The sequence below is a fragment of the Mercenaria mercenaria genome, chromosome 9 (assembly GCF_021730395.1).
Source record: "Mercenaria mercenaria strain notata chromosome 9, MADL_Memer_1, whole genome shotgun sequence".
NCBI lineage: Eukaryota > Metazoa > Mollusca > Bivalvia > Venerida > Veneridae > Mercenaria > Mercenaria mercenaria.
The window spans coordinates 16458044-16475007 of NC_069369.1; the positions used below are offsets into that span (position 1 = coordinate 16458044).

The following is a 16964-nucleotide window of genomic DNA, read 5'->3' on the forward strand; positions in this document are numbered from 1 at the left end:
ATTGGTCATGACCAGTACATGACCCCTATTGATTTTGAGGTCAGTAGGACAAAGGTCAAGGTCACATTGACCTGGAACAGTTAAACACTTTCTGGACGATACCTTGAGAATGCTTGGGCCTATGATCACGAAACGTAATAGGGAGGTTGATCATGACCAGCAGATGACCCTGTTGATTTTGAGGTCAATAGGTTAAAGTTCAAGGTCACATTGAACCAGAACTGTAGAACTTTTGTTTACAGTGAGCAAATAATTTCTGTTCCTTGTGCAATTACTGAATGCATCAAGGGGGGCATTTCGTGTTCGACGAGCTCTTGTTACTTTGAACCTGCCGATTTTTATAATTTATATAGCATTGTGTTCCCAATAAATTGCTCTATAATGTGCCGAAAACTGCATCTAAAAATAACCAGCGGTTACGGTACTACATACGAAGTAACATTACATATTGAACGCCCATCGTACATTATTATCAGAAATACAGATCGAAAACGTAATGAAGTGTTTAAAATGAATACAAAAATAACTTCAGTGTCAGAATTTAGAATGCTCGTGACGCGTGATATAGTATACGAAATTTGTTTTCTGCTTATTCGTACTTACTAGTGAAATAAAAGCGGTCTTTTTAAAGATTTTATATAGGTATATAACGAAAACAGTTTATTTCGACTTGTCTCGGACACTGATAATTTTTCTCTCTTGGTGGTGATTGTAATCATAATATTTTGCAAATTAAGGCTGAATACAATCAATTTAGCATTTTAAATTTTAGCTCGATTATGCGAATTATATGGATGGCTATCCTATACTTCATCTCTCTTTGCTGCACATTACCACAGCATCAGTACGACACAAAATCCATAACTTAGGCACCACTATTTTATGAATCATGTCCACTTTTTCTTAGAATTACAGTTTAAAGTTTTGATGCATTTTACATTGTCACTGTAAATAACACTGATAATACGACTCGGATTTCATTTAAACTTTACATTTTTGGTTTATTCATTGCCCACATGATGTGACACAATGCCCATTACTGTCATTACCAATATTTCATGAAGTATGACCCATTTCACTTAGACTTTCAGTTTATATGCGATATCTTCTTGGCTTTTAGATGGATTTAAAAAAACTTAAAATAGTTATAATAATCAACATCACATGACAAGGTCTATAATTCCGGCTCAATACTAAGCCGCCTTTTTACTTTGAATTTCAGGTTAAAGATTTGATACCTTTTCACTCTGTTTCGGTAATTACTGAATGGATTGGATTCAAACTTGCAATAGTTGATTTACAAATATTGCCTTCGTCATATGACACAAAATGCATTGCATTGGCAGAAATATTCCATGAATTATACTCCGTTTATACTAGACTCTGGTTAATGTTTTGATTCGTTTTCACTCTATCTCTGTTATTTATAGGAGTTGACTCAAACTATTGTCCAACATTATCATACTTATTTCGAGGGTTGGGGAGGGAAGGTGATACTTATTATGGCGGTCTTAGCTCTAGTTTCATCAGGTATGCCCTAATTCGTTATAAAGCATCGAAATACTCGAGCGCTCTGTCTCCTCTGACAGTTCTTGCTTTGGTACTTTGATTATTGTGCGCAGATTTTATTTCAGATTTATTTCATTGTAGGAGTGCAGTTTCTACAAGGCACAACACTTGGTGTAGAGCTGGTACAGGAACTCAAAAATGAAACAAGAGCGCTAAGTAAATACATTCTTGACATTGTGCCACAAACAGGTGAGAGTTTCAAAGCTGTTCATAAAGCTATACTTTCTATGGAAGGCACTTTAAATGAAACAACTGATAAAATAAATAATCTATTGACGGATACGTCGGGATTGAAAGGCAATTTGAATGCGCTGACAGATACAGTAGATGATTTGCAAGATGCACATGAACATCATGCTGACACCATTGAAAAGATGAAGACTCATATAGAAGATGTACAATCTAATGTCAATAAAACACAGCTGGAGCTTGTTAATTCCATGCAGAAGGTTGACCACTTAGAAAGCCGTTTAGACGATATATCTTTGGGAGTATCAGAAAACAGGACTACACTACATGATACCAAGACAGAGATTGTATATGCTAGGACTGATATTGAAATTGCAAAAACCGAAGTTAAAAACACGAAGACTGAATTGGAGGATACAAAAGCTGACGTCGCTAAAAATAGAGTTGATATTGAGGAGTTAACTAAATATTTATCATCTGTAAGGCCAAATGGCAAAGTGTTTTTCTATCCCCCAGATAGAGTTTCTTCATTTGTAAGTCGAGAGGATGAATTAGAAACGCTTCAAGACGAGTTTCAAAGACATAGCAACGGCCATCATGTACAAGTTATTTGTGGATTAGGCGGAATTGGAAAAACAACCTTGTCTGTTGAATATGCTTGGACTTTTCAAAGTTTTTATCCTGGAGGTGTGTTTTGGATGTCAGCGGAAACAACCGAAGCGTTGGAAGATTCTATACAACGTCTAGCCATAGACACAAATACAGTTGGGAAAGATGCAAAAGAAACACTCACAAAGACGCTAAAATGGATGTCCTCTATACAAGATAGATGGCTACTTGTGATCGATAATGTAGATATGGAGGAAATTAGAAGTGGTGTAAAAGAATTGCTTCTCGGAGCTTGGAAAAGGAATTCAAAAGGCCATATTATAATTACATCTAGAAGGGAGGCGGAAGAAGCGGGAGATGAGTTCAATGTCAAATTAAAGGACTGCATTACACTAGATATACTGACTGAACGTGAAAGCGCTCAGTTCATGACAACTCGCTCGGGCTGTAAGAATGATAAAAACGACCACAGTCTCGAAATATTGATAGAGGAGCTCGGCGGTCTACCGCTCGCTTTGGAACAAGCAGCCGCACATATAAAAACTTTACACTGTACCTTCAAAGAATATCTAGAAAAATTTAATCGAAAAAGACTGAAAATACTCAAAGCTAGTAGATCTCGATTTAATGTATCAAAAGAACGTCAAGCTGTACGGACAACATGGCAACTGAATTTTGACTATATAGACAAGCAGTCCGAAGAAGAAGGACTAGGATGTGCAGCAGTTACTGTAATGGAAATATCAGCATTTCTTTATGCAGATGAAATTCCACTGACTATTTTGAATGTAGGTTCACCCGAGATTTTAGACGAAGATCTTCTTGACGCGTTCCAAGAAGAAATAGGAGTGAAGCAGGTTGCTGAAATACTTGCACGATTCTCTTTGTTCAGTCGTTGTGGTGGCAGTACCCTCAGCGTCCATCGGTTAGTGCAGGAGGTCATCAGAGAGAATCTGACTGATTCAGATCGGAAAGCGTTCATCTTACAGTGTGCAACACGTATGATAAACAAGGCTCTTGAGATCACGCAGTCGCCAAGAGAGGCTTTAAAAGAAGAAAATGTAGGCAGAGCTTCATTACAGATGTGGAGTAAATTAGCACTCAATGCAAATACATTAAAAACCTATCTGTTCGAGTTTACAAAGACCAATAAGGAACAGATGCATATTTGCTTTAATGTTGAAAGCACAAAGCTGTTACAAACAACTGCAATATACCACAGTCTGTTTCAACGACAAGACGAGGCGTTAGCCTGCCAAGCTCAAATGTTGAGCATCATACCGGCACTTGGCATTGCTGAATCCGATTACAGAGAACTAACATGTATAAAGATACCCCTTTTACAGAATGACAGAGAGATTATACAAAGTAGTATGACAATGGCTATGTCAACGGGAACAGAACCGTTGGTAGGAGTAGATCAAGCACAAACCGTTGTACTGTTGGATCCAGAACCATTGCGCATTATGGGAAATGACGCTTTTAAGTCACAGAAATACCAAGATGCCATTCAATGTTATACTGAAGCAATCACTGCCAGTCAAGGAAATATTGATCCAAAAGTTCTTTCAAACAGAAGTCTTGCCTACTTAAGAGTTTCCGATTATGAAAACGCTATGCGTGATGCAGATTTATGTATACAGAAAGATCCGAACGCACACAAAGCGTATTCATGGAAGGCATATGCAATTGCTAATCTTATTCGTATTGGCGTGTTGCCGAAGTCCTGGGAATCGGCTGGTTTGGCAGCTGCAGCTGTTGCCGGATACCTTAATAACCAGTGTTTACTAGAATACAGGATGAAAATTGAATATCCAGTTGTACGATTCAAAATTATAGAAGATCAATCCACTCTAGGACAGGAAATGGTTTCCATGATGAATAGGGCTTATACAACATTATTGCTACGTAAAGGTAGTTACAAGATAAATCTTTATAAAGCAGAGATCGCTACAAAAAGTGTCCAGATCATCGGTATAGAAGAAGGTGTTGAAATCCATAGCCCGCTAGGAGTTTCCTTGATCCACCCGAGTAAAATAAGTTCTAAGTTTCAATTCGAAACCGATATTAATGTATTTTTTGAAAACGTGACTTTTCCTAACGAGACTGGGCAAATATTTGTCGATGGTCGAGTGAACGCAACATTTTACAGATGTGTGCTTTCAAACGGTAGAAAGGGCTGCGAAGACTTTCCGTTTTGTAATGGTCGTCGTGGTTGTTTAAATCCAAACCCGGAGGAGTGCAGAAATTTAAATGCGTTGCAGGAAAAAGCGTCATGTCCGCATCCGAGCGGAATCGTTGGTTGTCCCGGCATCTGTGCAAAAGGGAATGGAAATGTATTAATAGATAATTGCACACTAAACAGGTGCGGTGGTGGGGGAACTCTCAGTACTGAAGGATCTGTTCTTACGATAAGACACAGTACGATCAGTAATATGAGACAGATGGGTGTTGAGGCAAGAGAAGGAGGCTTTACAGTTGCTGAAGATTGTACAATTTGCGATAATCAGTTCCATGGAGTGGCGATAGGACCGAAAGGAAGAGGGGTTGTAAAAAACTGTGTAATACAAAACAACAAAAACGAAGGGATCTGGTGCGGAGGCAATCTGGACATAGGGGAGTCCCGTTTAACACAAACATCGAATTCAGAAGGCGGATCAACGTGCATTATCTTTGATAATTTAATCTATCAAAATGGAATGTCTGGAATATCTTTGGATGGGGGATCGTATGATGTTTCTGGAAACAAAATATTTGAAAACTGGCTTTGGGGAATGATGGTGAAATCTAGATCAACAACAAACATATGCAACAATGATGTATTTGAGAACAAGTGCGGCGGCATAAGAATTGGTGTAAATTACTCAGCACCGGTCACGATAGATGGAAATACTATCCGGGACCATACTGGCCCTGCTGTTCATACAGAAAGGGTCCCCGAAACGAATGTCCTTCTTAGGTCGTTACATGAAAACAAAGGTCTAATGGAAAGGATGAAAGATATCGGTATGATGGATGATGAGAGCACTATTTTTTCACTACCACCTATCATAACATCAAGAAATGTAATTGAAAATAACAACAGAGGCCAACAACATCCACGACAAATCCTAGACCTTGTAGAAACATGCTGTTTCTGTCATATTGATTCTAACAAACTGAAAAAATGTGGGAAGTGTAAGAAGGCAAGCTACTGTTCTAAAGAATGTCAGAAACAACACTGGAAACGTCATCAGATTATATGCAAACTCATGACTGAAAACTTTACCGTGGACATAAAGATGTCAGAAACAACTAAGTGGGACGTATACTTCCAAAGCTCGCTAGGATCGAATGTAATCCGCGGAACAAACGCTCCTTTGCCAGGTTTAGGGGAGGGAACACCTCCTGACATGTCAAGTGATAGAAGATTTACTGTCAAGATACAGTCAGGACAAGAATACACCAGATATGATCCAAATAAGGATATGAGACTGTATGACCAAACTCAGACCTTGGATATATTTTTCAGAAACCCTAACATCTATCACTTAGTTTGCGAGTGTGGTGTTCTAGCTGCATCGAAATTCACCACAAAGAAAATGTTCTGTTGGGCTTCGTTTAAAAACAACGGCAAAACACTGCGTATATATACAGACACTTTGCCACCATTTCAAACATGGTAATCATACAGGCAATTTAATATATCAGATGTTCAATACACAACAAAATACCCAGTGTACATACTCATCTGTGCGTTGTTTATTTTGTAACAGATTTACTTGTACGTACAAAAGCAAACATATTCTGACGATGCATGATATACTTTTGAGACAGACTGAACTTAAATGAATTAATATGAACATGCCGACAGCAACTAGTAAGTTGCATTTATCGAAAACTTCATACAGAAGGGTAAAGGTACATGTATGGACTTTTTGTCATTAGGATTAATCTTATGAAAGAAATTAGCATTCCGTTATTTGCCCGTGATGTGGGGTATTTATGAATACAACAAACTTAATATCGGACATTTCAACATATACTCAAAAACTTGGTTAAGTATGATATAGTCGATGTGGTCTAAATGATGTTAATTAGTAGTATTTCTTGATGCAGGTAATGAACACTTTACAAATACTTAGAATAATTGAAATATGGAGACACAGGTATATACATGGTCTCTCGTAAGTAATTTACTCAAGGAAACTTGTGTGACAACAAGTAATTTTTCATAAATCACTTGTTGTGCAGCGGATGTTTGTGTGGATTACGAATTTTGTTGGCGATGTCCATTTAGTTCGAACCATCCCGATTATCCCGTATGGCGGGGAATACCAATTCAGTGAATTTGCTTGTATTTTTTTTCTTATGCATTTGATCGCTTTTTGTACCCCCCGACAACAAAGTTGTAAGGGGGGTGTACTGGTTTCAGGTTGTCTGTCTGTCTGTCTGTCCGTCTGTCTGTCTGTCCGTCTGTCCGTAGACGCAATCTTCTGCGCACCATCTCTCCTTATCCCCTTGACAGAATTTAATGAAACTTCACACAAGTGATCAGTACCAACAGTAGTTGTGCATGGGGCATGTTAGGTTCTTTTAGAAAAAAAAATTGCAGAGTTATGGGACTTTGTTTTTTTGTTACTATACTATATACATAGACAATCTTGTGCGCACCATCTCTCCTCATCCCCTTGACACAATTTAATGAAACTTCACACAAGTGATCAGTACCAACAGTAGTTGTGCATGGGCATGTTAGGTTCTTTTAGAAAAAAATTTGCAGAGTTATGGGACTTTTTTTTTTTTTGTTACTATACTATATACATAGACACAATCTTGTGCGCACCATCTCTCCTCATCCCCTTGACACAATTTAATGAAACTTCACACAAGTGATCAGTAACAACAGTAGTTGTGCATGGGGCATGTTAGGTTCTTTCAAAAAAAAAAATTTGCAGAGTTATGGGACTTTGTTTTTTTTGTTACTATACTATATACATAGACACAATCTTGTGCGCACCATCTCCCCTCATCCCTTGACACAATTTAATGAAACTTCACACAAGTGATCAGTAACAACAGTAGTTGTGCATGGGGCATGTTAGGTTCTTTCAGCGACAAAAATTGCAGAGTTATGGGACTTTGTTCTTGTTAACATACTATGTACATACAGTCTGCATATGCAATCTTGTGCGTGCCTAATCTACCAAACCCTTATACACAATTTAATGAAACTTCACACAAGTGATCAGTACCAACCCTAATTGTGCATGGTGCATGTTACATTCTTTTAGATAAATATTCTGCATAGTTATGGGACTTTGTTTTTTGTTACTATACTGTATACATACAGTCTATATACATACAGTCCACATAATTATGCAATCTTGTGTGCGTTAAATTGCAATGTACTGTGTCAGTGCATGCGGGGGGTACATTCATCACCTTTAGTGATAGCTCTAGTTATCGCTACTTTATGTAGTGTTTTTACAATTGTGAACAGAAGGAAAGAGAAGCACTGTTGATTGCTCGTAGTTTGTAGTTTGTAGAGACGGGCAAAAGGCGAAAAAATGTACTTGCTCTGTAATCATCATAAGCTGAATATAGATACAAAATTGTGTATTTGCGTGTAACTTTATCATTTTCTGGTACAAGTCACTTTCACAGTAAGCTGCGAAACACGTTTTAATCAAATGCTTTGTACAGAAACAGGAGTTTAATTATTCGATTTTCAAACTGCACCATATGTAGAAACATTAGGTTTAATATTCCATAAGCATACTTTGAAAGTCTAGTGAAATAATTTACGGAGAACTGCATATAATTAGTAAAGTTAGATTGATAAAACACTGGTTTAGAATTAAGACAGTCACAGATTTTGTAAGTTGTTTAATTATCTTGATGCACACACAGTTTTTGTAGATAAATAGTCTTAAAGTATCAGACAGCTACCGCGGTACATCTTACTGTCTCTAAAATAAAGTTAGTCTACGTTTACGTATATTAATGTATTGATTTAATTATAATTTATTTCCTGATTGTCTTTACTTTGTTCTTTGATCTATGACAGCTTAGATTATTCATCAAACTATAACTGCCTCCGGCCAAGTTTCACATTATAAATTGTAAATAAATACTGTATGTAAATATTGCACTGGGGATACATTTTCTTATGAAATAGTAGTTATATCATTATTATTTGAGCATGCATAATTTGGTATAAGTGTGCTTGTTGTAAGACTACGCGCTACGTTTTTGTTATAAGAGTATCTGTTATGTTGAATATAAGACGATCTGTTATGTTGTATAATTTTGTATGTTACAAGACTGTCTGGCATGTTGAATAATTTTGTATGTAATAAGACTATATGTTATGTTGAATACGTTATGTAGTAAGACTATCTTTCATTTTGAATGTTTCTGTATGTAATGAGGATACTGTAAATTTTATGTGTAAGACCTTCTCTATCTGCTATGTTGTTTAATTTTGTATGTTATAAAACTATCTGCCATGTTGAATATTTTTTATGTAATAAGACTATCTGTTATGTTGTATAATTTTGTATGTTACAGGACTATCTGTCATGTTGAATGATTCTGTATGTAATAAGGCTATCGTTTTGAATATTTTTGTATGTTATAAGACTATCAGTCATTTTGAATGTTTTTTTTTTAAATAAGACTATGTTATGTTGTATAATTTTTTATGTTACAAAACTATTCCTTATGCTGAATATTTTTGTATGTTATATTTTTTGTTGGGTTTAACGTCGTCATATGGCGACTTTTGTATGTTATAAGACTGTCATGCTGAATGATTTTTATGTAATAAGACTATATGTTTCAAGACTATTTGTTAGATTGTTTTAGAAATGTAACAACAATATATCTTGCTAAGAAAAAGTGTATATACAGTCCCATTTTGTTTCAAGTACTTTTGTCTTATGAAAATATTGTCTCATGCCGCTATGTAAGAGCATTGTATTGTTGATTAACAGTCATATGTTTGTTTTTTTTTTTCAATAAAAGTATTCAGTTGAATTGTCAATAAAAACCCTACATTTATTTGTCTATTCCCTTTAAATATTAAACATTTCATTTTGTTTCACAATTCCTTGCAAGAAACACAATATCCGCCAATTAGCATGATCAAATACTGTTTAAAGGCACTGGCCTCCAGATCGTTCGCCAACAACAACAACAACACAAATAAAACATATCAGGAAATTAATGCTATATTTCTAAAGAAAGCTTTGAAATTTAATTATTGACAGGCTGTATATTATGGAAACATTTGTACTATTTTTTTATTCTAAAAATCGAAAAGCGTTTATTACGCTTTACGCGAGGTAAACTGCCTTTATTATAAATATCTATATTTAACACGCTTAACACAGTTTTCCGTAGCAATATTGGCAAAGACAGCGTAAAATTTTTTATTGTCGCAGCGGCCGGAGTTCGACTCCCAACCCGGACATCTTTTTGTCTTGATTTGGCATTTATAAGATAGTTTAGAAACAAAAACTCTTTTAATGTTCATAATATAACTTCAATTTTAAAGAAAGATCTTGTTTGGCTAAAAATCTGGAGTTCAATGCCTTTAATATGTTCAATGTACAGGAACACAGTTGAATCTAAAATTAATCCCATAAACAGTACACGGTAATATTTATTAGTCATGTTTACTTTTATTTTGAATCTGTTTCATTCTGTATCCAAGCTGTGGTAATTCTTTAAATGCAATATTGACGAACATTGTTTGCTGCATAATCATTTTACTTAACATGTGGTGTTACATATATATTGTTTCGCTTGTCTTGCCTTGGGCTCATAACGGCAAATTATAGCTTTCCGTCGGACACCGAGTTTGCTCAAATGAGGCCAATGTCCCTCAAAAGAGGATATCTTATTGTTTTGAGTGAATATGGAATATATCTCATCGAGAAGAAAGGAGCATTTATACTTTCACGAGCAAGTACCTCTAATTACCACACGGCTTCTTTTTTATTTAGCGTATCAAATTAACAGCACACGAGCGTAGGTTGATAACCAGATACTAGTAGGGTATAATTTGAATACCAACCTGTTCTCATGTACACACAATTCAATTTCTTTTCTTCCAATCAATTACCTTGATAAGTTCGCAGAAACATTCCTTTTATGATTTCCCTGTTATTAAAATAAAATAAGTAGAGAAAATCATGTGTATACAGATGTACATTGATGAAAAAAATGTTGGAAATTTACTACTCTTTTGTGTAGTTCTTGTATAGGCCACATTAGTTCATTTTTTAAGTAAGTCCACTTGCTTAGCTTAGAAAGTAGAGCACAATTGTTTGCATCAAAAGGTCGCGACTTCGATCCTCAGGATCACTGTATGTTCTACTTAACAATTTGATAAACAACGGTGCCCTCTACATTCTAGTCATAGGAGTTGTTAGTTACTTCTTGTTGGGTTTAACGTCCCATCGGCACATTTATAGGTCATGTGCCGGCTTGCCGGCTTACCGGCGTTTAATGGTAGAGGAAGACTCCAGGCACTCCTTAGGGTATTATTTAACCACGGGCTGGCACCTGGGTAGAACCATCTACCTTCCGTAAGCCAGCTCGATGAAAGAATTTTAACCCTTAACCCTAAGCAAGGTTCCAAACCACAAGAGGGTAGTGGTAAGTGATTCGAAGTTAACCGCGTGACCCTATTCTTGGTTATTTGCGGAGACCAAGTCAGTACTGGCGCAGAATCCACGAGATGTGGTTAGGTAAACTGACCTTAATTATACCCCAACCAAACATGTTTGGGGGAGGGGATGCTACATAAGAGTCAGTTTTGTCCCGTCACGTCCCGTCCGTCCCGAAATCTATATCTCAGTTATAACTAAGTGGGTTTGATTCAAACTTAAAATTTATGTTCCACCTTATCACCCACATCATGTGACAAAAAGTGCATAACTCAGACACCAATTTTTTTCATGAATTACGCCCCATTTTACATAGAATTTAAGGTTAATTTTAAGGCTTCCACGTGTGGCTTCAATATATTATCAATGTATTCAGATATGCCTTCAGTAACAGAGTTATACCCAGATACAATTGGCCGTCCCGGGTAACCAAGTGGTAGTTCTGAGTTAATATCTTTATGAATTTTGGGCAAGATGTAAAACTGTGGCGTTCTGGCATCACTAGGTACAACTAAAGTATCATTAGAATCACCATTAACATTCCTACAAATAACATCTAAAACATCAGTAACATCTTTTGAAAACTGTTCAACAGGGTTATGATCAAGTTTTTTGTAGTATTATTCAGCTGTCTGTTGACTTCAGCAATATAATCAGTTCTGTTCATTACCACAATATCCGAGCCTTTGTCAAATTTCTTAAGGATTATACTATCATCATTTCGAAGATTTTTCAGGGCAGAAAGTTCATCAGTAGATAGGTTAAGTCGAAACCTGTACTTACTGTTCTTTTGAAGAAGTTCATGCGTTATAGCATCAATGTAAAAATCAAGTGTAGAGTCTCTTCCAGAAGGTGAAGTAAATATTGAATGTTTTTTCTTATATTTCTGTTTATTTTTCCCACCTTCAGCACTATCACAATCATTTTCACCATCAGAATCCTCTTCCGGCGTGTAAAAATATTCTTTCAACCGTAAACGTCTCGTGAACTCAAAAATCTCTTGTTTTAACTGTATCTCATTATGGTGCTTAGGTTTAAGACAAAATTTTAGTCCCTTACCTAAAAGTCAGTACTTACAGTTTGTAAGTTCCCTTGAAGAAAGATTTTTCACTGTCTCCTTGTCCCTTTGTATTTCTTTCTGTATTTTCTTTTGTTGTTGCCATTTTCTCCTACTTTGAATTCGGATGAATCTCCTGTTCCTTTTATTTCTCCCAGACACTTGATGAGTGATCTATGGACTCCTTGAGGCAGCTCTGTGAACCCCGAGGTTTGATCCTCGGAGACTGATTCTCGTCCCTCTTCTGTTGTTTTTCCCCCATTTTGTGACATTCGCGTAGGTCATATTCTGTGCGTTGCCTGGGGGCATCCCGTTTTTTGACTGATTTAAGTTAGTGCGAGAAGAAATTGGATTTTTTTCTGCATTTTCTTAATTTTTTCCAGATGAAGTTTTTTGTTGTTTGGCAGCAGTAGTTTTCTCTGGATCATCTCGTCTCTTTTTCTCTCTTTTTTATTGTTGTTGTTTTTCTTTTTGTTGTTTTCCTTGTTGTTGTTTTTCTTTTTCTTGTTGTTCCTCTTGTTCTGAATGTTATTTTCATTTATCTCAGGACAGAAAGTGTTGTTGACTGGAACATTTAACATCCTTTTCTGCAAAACTTTTGTAGAATTTTATTCTTTTTGGTTTCTGTTTTTTCAAAGATGTCCTGTGTGACAGTTATCCATTTTGTTTCGTTCTTTAGTTTTGCCTTCAGCCTGTTTTCCTGTTCAGTCATTTTAGGTTTTGATTCATGCAGTTGCTGTCTATGTTCTTCAGAAACCAGACGAGTTACTTCAAGCGATGTTTTCTTTAACAATCGATCAACTGCAGCTTGGAGGCGGTCATTTTCTCCCACTTGAACTTTTAAATTTACTTGTAGTCCTTTTGGAGATATATTCTGTGACAAACAATTTTCCTAAAATCTGATATGCAATGATTTTCGCATTTGAAAATCAGCAAGTCTCTCAATATTCTTTATCATTTTTTATTCTGATTCTTCCATTCTTCCGAAGGATCTGTTACAGATGCGGAGTTCTTCAGATATAATTGTAAGAAATAGATAAAGAGAAGAACTAACTCCAGAAATATACTTTTTACTTCAAAACTAACATGTTTCGTCCATTGGACTTCATCAGAGTATAATAACAAAATAGTATGACGTCACAGGAAAGTACGACGTCAATGACGACGTCAAAAGACGTTACCCATTTTGGCGTAATATTCACATATAGTATAGGATCAAAAATAGATACTTATTCCCTGCAAAAATTTTAATATAATATTATACTTATATAGTGTTTTGATACACTATATGTGTACCTCTCTTATTATTTGATATTTTTAATGCATTTTCACTATATCTTAGTTCTTACAAAATGGATTTGATTCAAACTTAAAACAGATGTTTCACCTTATCACCCACATCATGTGACACAAGGTGCATAATTCTTCACGAATTATGCCCCCTTTTACTTAGAATTTAAGGTAAATTTTGATGCATTTTCACTATATCTCAGTTATTACAAAACGGATTTGATTCAAACTTAAAACAGATGTTTCACCTTATCACCCACATCATGTGACACAAAGTGCTTAACTCTGACACGAATTTTTCATGAATTATGCCCCCTTTTACTAGAATTTAAGGTTACTTTTGATACATTTTCACTATATCTCAGTTATTACTAAATGGATTTGATTCAAACTTTAAATTTTTTTCCACCTTATCACCCACATCATGTGACACAGGGTGCATAACTCTGGCACCAATTGTTCATGAATTGTGCCCCCTTTTACTTAAAATGTAAGGTAAATTTTGATGCATTTTCACTATATCTCAGTTATTACGAATTGCATTTGTTTCAAGCTAAAAGTTATTGTTCCACATCATCATCTACATCATTGGACACAAGGTGCATAACTTTTGCACCAGTATTTCCTGAATTATGCCCCCTTTTTGCTTAGAATTATACTTATATAGTGTTTTGATACACTATATCTGTACCTCTCTTATTATTTGATATTTTTAACCACAGACTCAAGCTATTGTGAAATATTCGTCCACCATTGGAGTCACTAAACACTCCAGTGACAGTTCTTGACAGATTTAAATGTTTTTGGTACATAGGTGTAACATCATAAAATACAGGTAAAGTTAGACTTTGGCTACAAACCACCAATTTTATATGTAGTTATGGCCCCTTTCCAGCTTACAATTCGTCAGACTCATGGTTGCCGGACAATAACTCACAAAAGGCTTGACAGATTTAGATAAATTTTGGTACACATGTGTAACATCAAAAAATACAGGTCAAGTTCGATTTAAATTGCACCTTCTTGTGGCAATGTCTTTCTTCTAGTTGCGATTCTTTTGTGACAAGACCGTATTGTGGGGGTATTCGTCACTGCTGTGACAGTTCTAGTTGAGTAATTTAAATAATGTTGAAAATAGGCTTTAAACCCAGTACAACGAAAAAGCAAACAAACAATAAAACAAATTTTGTTATATAAATTAAGTCAGATTCCGAGTCAGAAAACGAGCATCATTTTGATAGGCATAAATACTTCTTTTTTTGAAAAAAAAAGCATCTGTTTTACGGAAGGGTGTCAGGGTGCCGTATTGAACTGTCACGCGTCGCGGTACAATATGTAGCACGTCGCCCAACAGTACGGTATGACGCTCAACATTTTGGTAAATGAAATGGCGCCTGTCGTACGACAACCCGACACTTACCATGCCCCCAACCGAATTCTGTAATGCTGCAACTGACAAATAATAAGGAACACGCGCCACGCCCCTGTATCGAACTCAAGACATCTTTCTTTGAAGTGTTGTGGTCAACTCAGTGAGTTAACTGGATGAACTTTTTTAGCTCACCTGATCAATTCTCAGGTGAGTTTTTCTGATCGCTCGATGTCCGGCGTCCGTCGTCTGTCGTCTGTCTGTCTGTCTGTCAACATTTAGAATGTGTATGCGATAGAGGCTGTATTTTCAACTGATCTTCATGAAATTTGGTCAGAATGATTGACTTGATAAAATATAGGCCGAGTTTGAAAATGGGTCATCTGGATTAGAAACTAGGTCACTAGGTCAAATCAAAGAAAAAACCTTGTGTATGCAATAGAGGCTGTACTTTTCAATTAATCTTCATAAATTTTGGTCAGAATGATTACCTTTATAAAATCTAGGTCGAGTATAAATGGGTCATCTGGAGTCATAAACTAGGTCACTAGGTCAAATTAAAGAAAAATCTTGTGTGTGCGATAGAGGCTGTATGTTTCAACTGATCTTCATGAAATTTGGTCAGAATGATTGCCTTGATAAAATCTAGGCCGAGCTTGAAAATGGGTTATCTGGGATAAAAAACTAGGTCACTAGGTCAAATCAAAGAAAAACATTGTGTATGAAATGGAGGCTGCATTTTTCAATTAATCGCCATGAAATTTGGTCAGAATGATCACTTTGATGAAATCTAGGACGAGTTCAAAATGGGTCGTCTGGGGTCAAACACTAGGTCACTAGGTCAAATTAAAGAAAAACCTTGTGTATGCGTATTTCTCAATTAATCTTCATGAATTTTGGTCAGAAAGATTACCTTGATGACATCTAGGCCGAGTTTGAAAAAGAGTCATCTAGGGTCAAAAACTAGATCACTAGGTCAAATCAAAGGAAAACCTTGTGTATCCGATAGAGATTGTATTTTTCAATTGATCTTCATGAAATTTGGCCGGAATGTTTGCATTGATGAAATCTGGGTCAGTTTTGAATATGGTTTATCTGGGATCAAAAATTAGGTCACTAGGTTAAATCAAAGAAAAACATTGTGTATGCGATAGAGGCTATATTTTTCAATTGATCTTCCTAAAATTTGGTCAGAATGATTGCCTTGATAAAGTCTAGGTTAAATTTGAATATGGGTCATCTTGGATCAAAAGGTAGGCCACCAGGTCAAATCAAAGAAATACTTTGTGTATGCGATAGAGGCTGTATTTTTCAATTGATCTTCATGAAATTTGGTCAGAATGATTGCCTTGGTGAAATCTAGGTCAGGTTGGAATGTGGGTCATCTTGGTCAAAAACTAGGTCACTAGGTCAAATCAAAGTAAAACCTTGTGTATGCGATAGAGGCTATTTTTTTTCAACTGATCTTTATGAAATTTTGTCTGAATGATAGCCTTGATGAAATCTAGGACGAGTTTGAATATGGGTCATCTGGGTTTAAAAACTAGGTCACTAGGTCAAATCAAGGAAAAACCTTATGTATGTAATCGGGACTGCATTTTACACTGGATTTTCATAAAATCTGGTCAGAATGATACCCTTGATGAAATCTAGGTCAAGTTCAAATATGTATAGTCTGGGGTCAAAAACTAGGTCATTAGATCAATCAAAGTAAAACCTTGTGTATGTGATAGAGGCTGTATTTTTCAATTGATATTTATGAAATTTTGTCAGAATGATAGCCTTGATGAAATCTAGGTCAAGTTCGAATATGGGTCATCTGAGGGTAAAAAACTAGGTCACTAGGTCAAATCAAAGAAAATACTTATTTATGCTCAAAATCTTTGCTCCAATTTTAATGATAATTGGTCAGAATATTTTTTTCATGAAATCACTAGGTCAAACATGTTTACGCTGTTATGGTGTGTTATGATGTGTGTCTCAGATGAGCGACCTAGGACCATCTTGTAAGCGACTGATGTTGCATTGCCTATACGATTTTAATTACTTTTTGTATCAATTTACATTGGTAATGTGTGTGTGTATGTGTGTGTGTGTGCGTGTGTGTGTGCGCGTGTGTTTAACGTCTGTTTCAACAATTTTTCCGTCATGTGAACGACGTTGTCTTCTTGTAGCAGTAAGCGCAATGCCCAACTCTATAATACTGCCTCATACACATATCACG

The 16964-nt window shown here is 36.0% G+C and overlaps 1 protein-coding gene across 1 annotated transcript in view; it reads left to right on the plus strand.

The window, feature by feature from the left end:
• Window positions 1-10603, plus strand: part of LOC123546576 (uncharacterized) — a 47487-nt gene extending 36884 nt beyond the window's left edge. The window contains exon 5 of the mRNA XM_045332985.2: window positions 1651-10603. Within this exon, the coding sequence (XP_045188920.2) occupies window positions 1651-6032 (4382 nt within the window). The 3' untranslated portion in view covers window positions 6033-10603. The remainder of the gene's footprint in view (window positions 1-1650) is intronic.
• Window positions 10604-16964: the final 6361 nt, after the last annotated feature.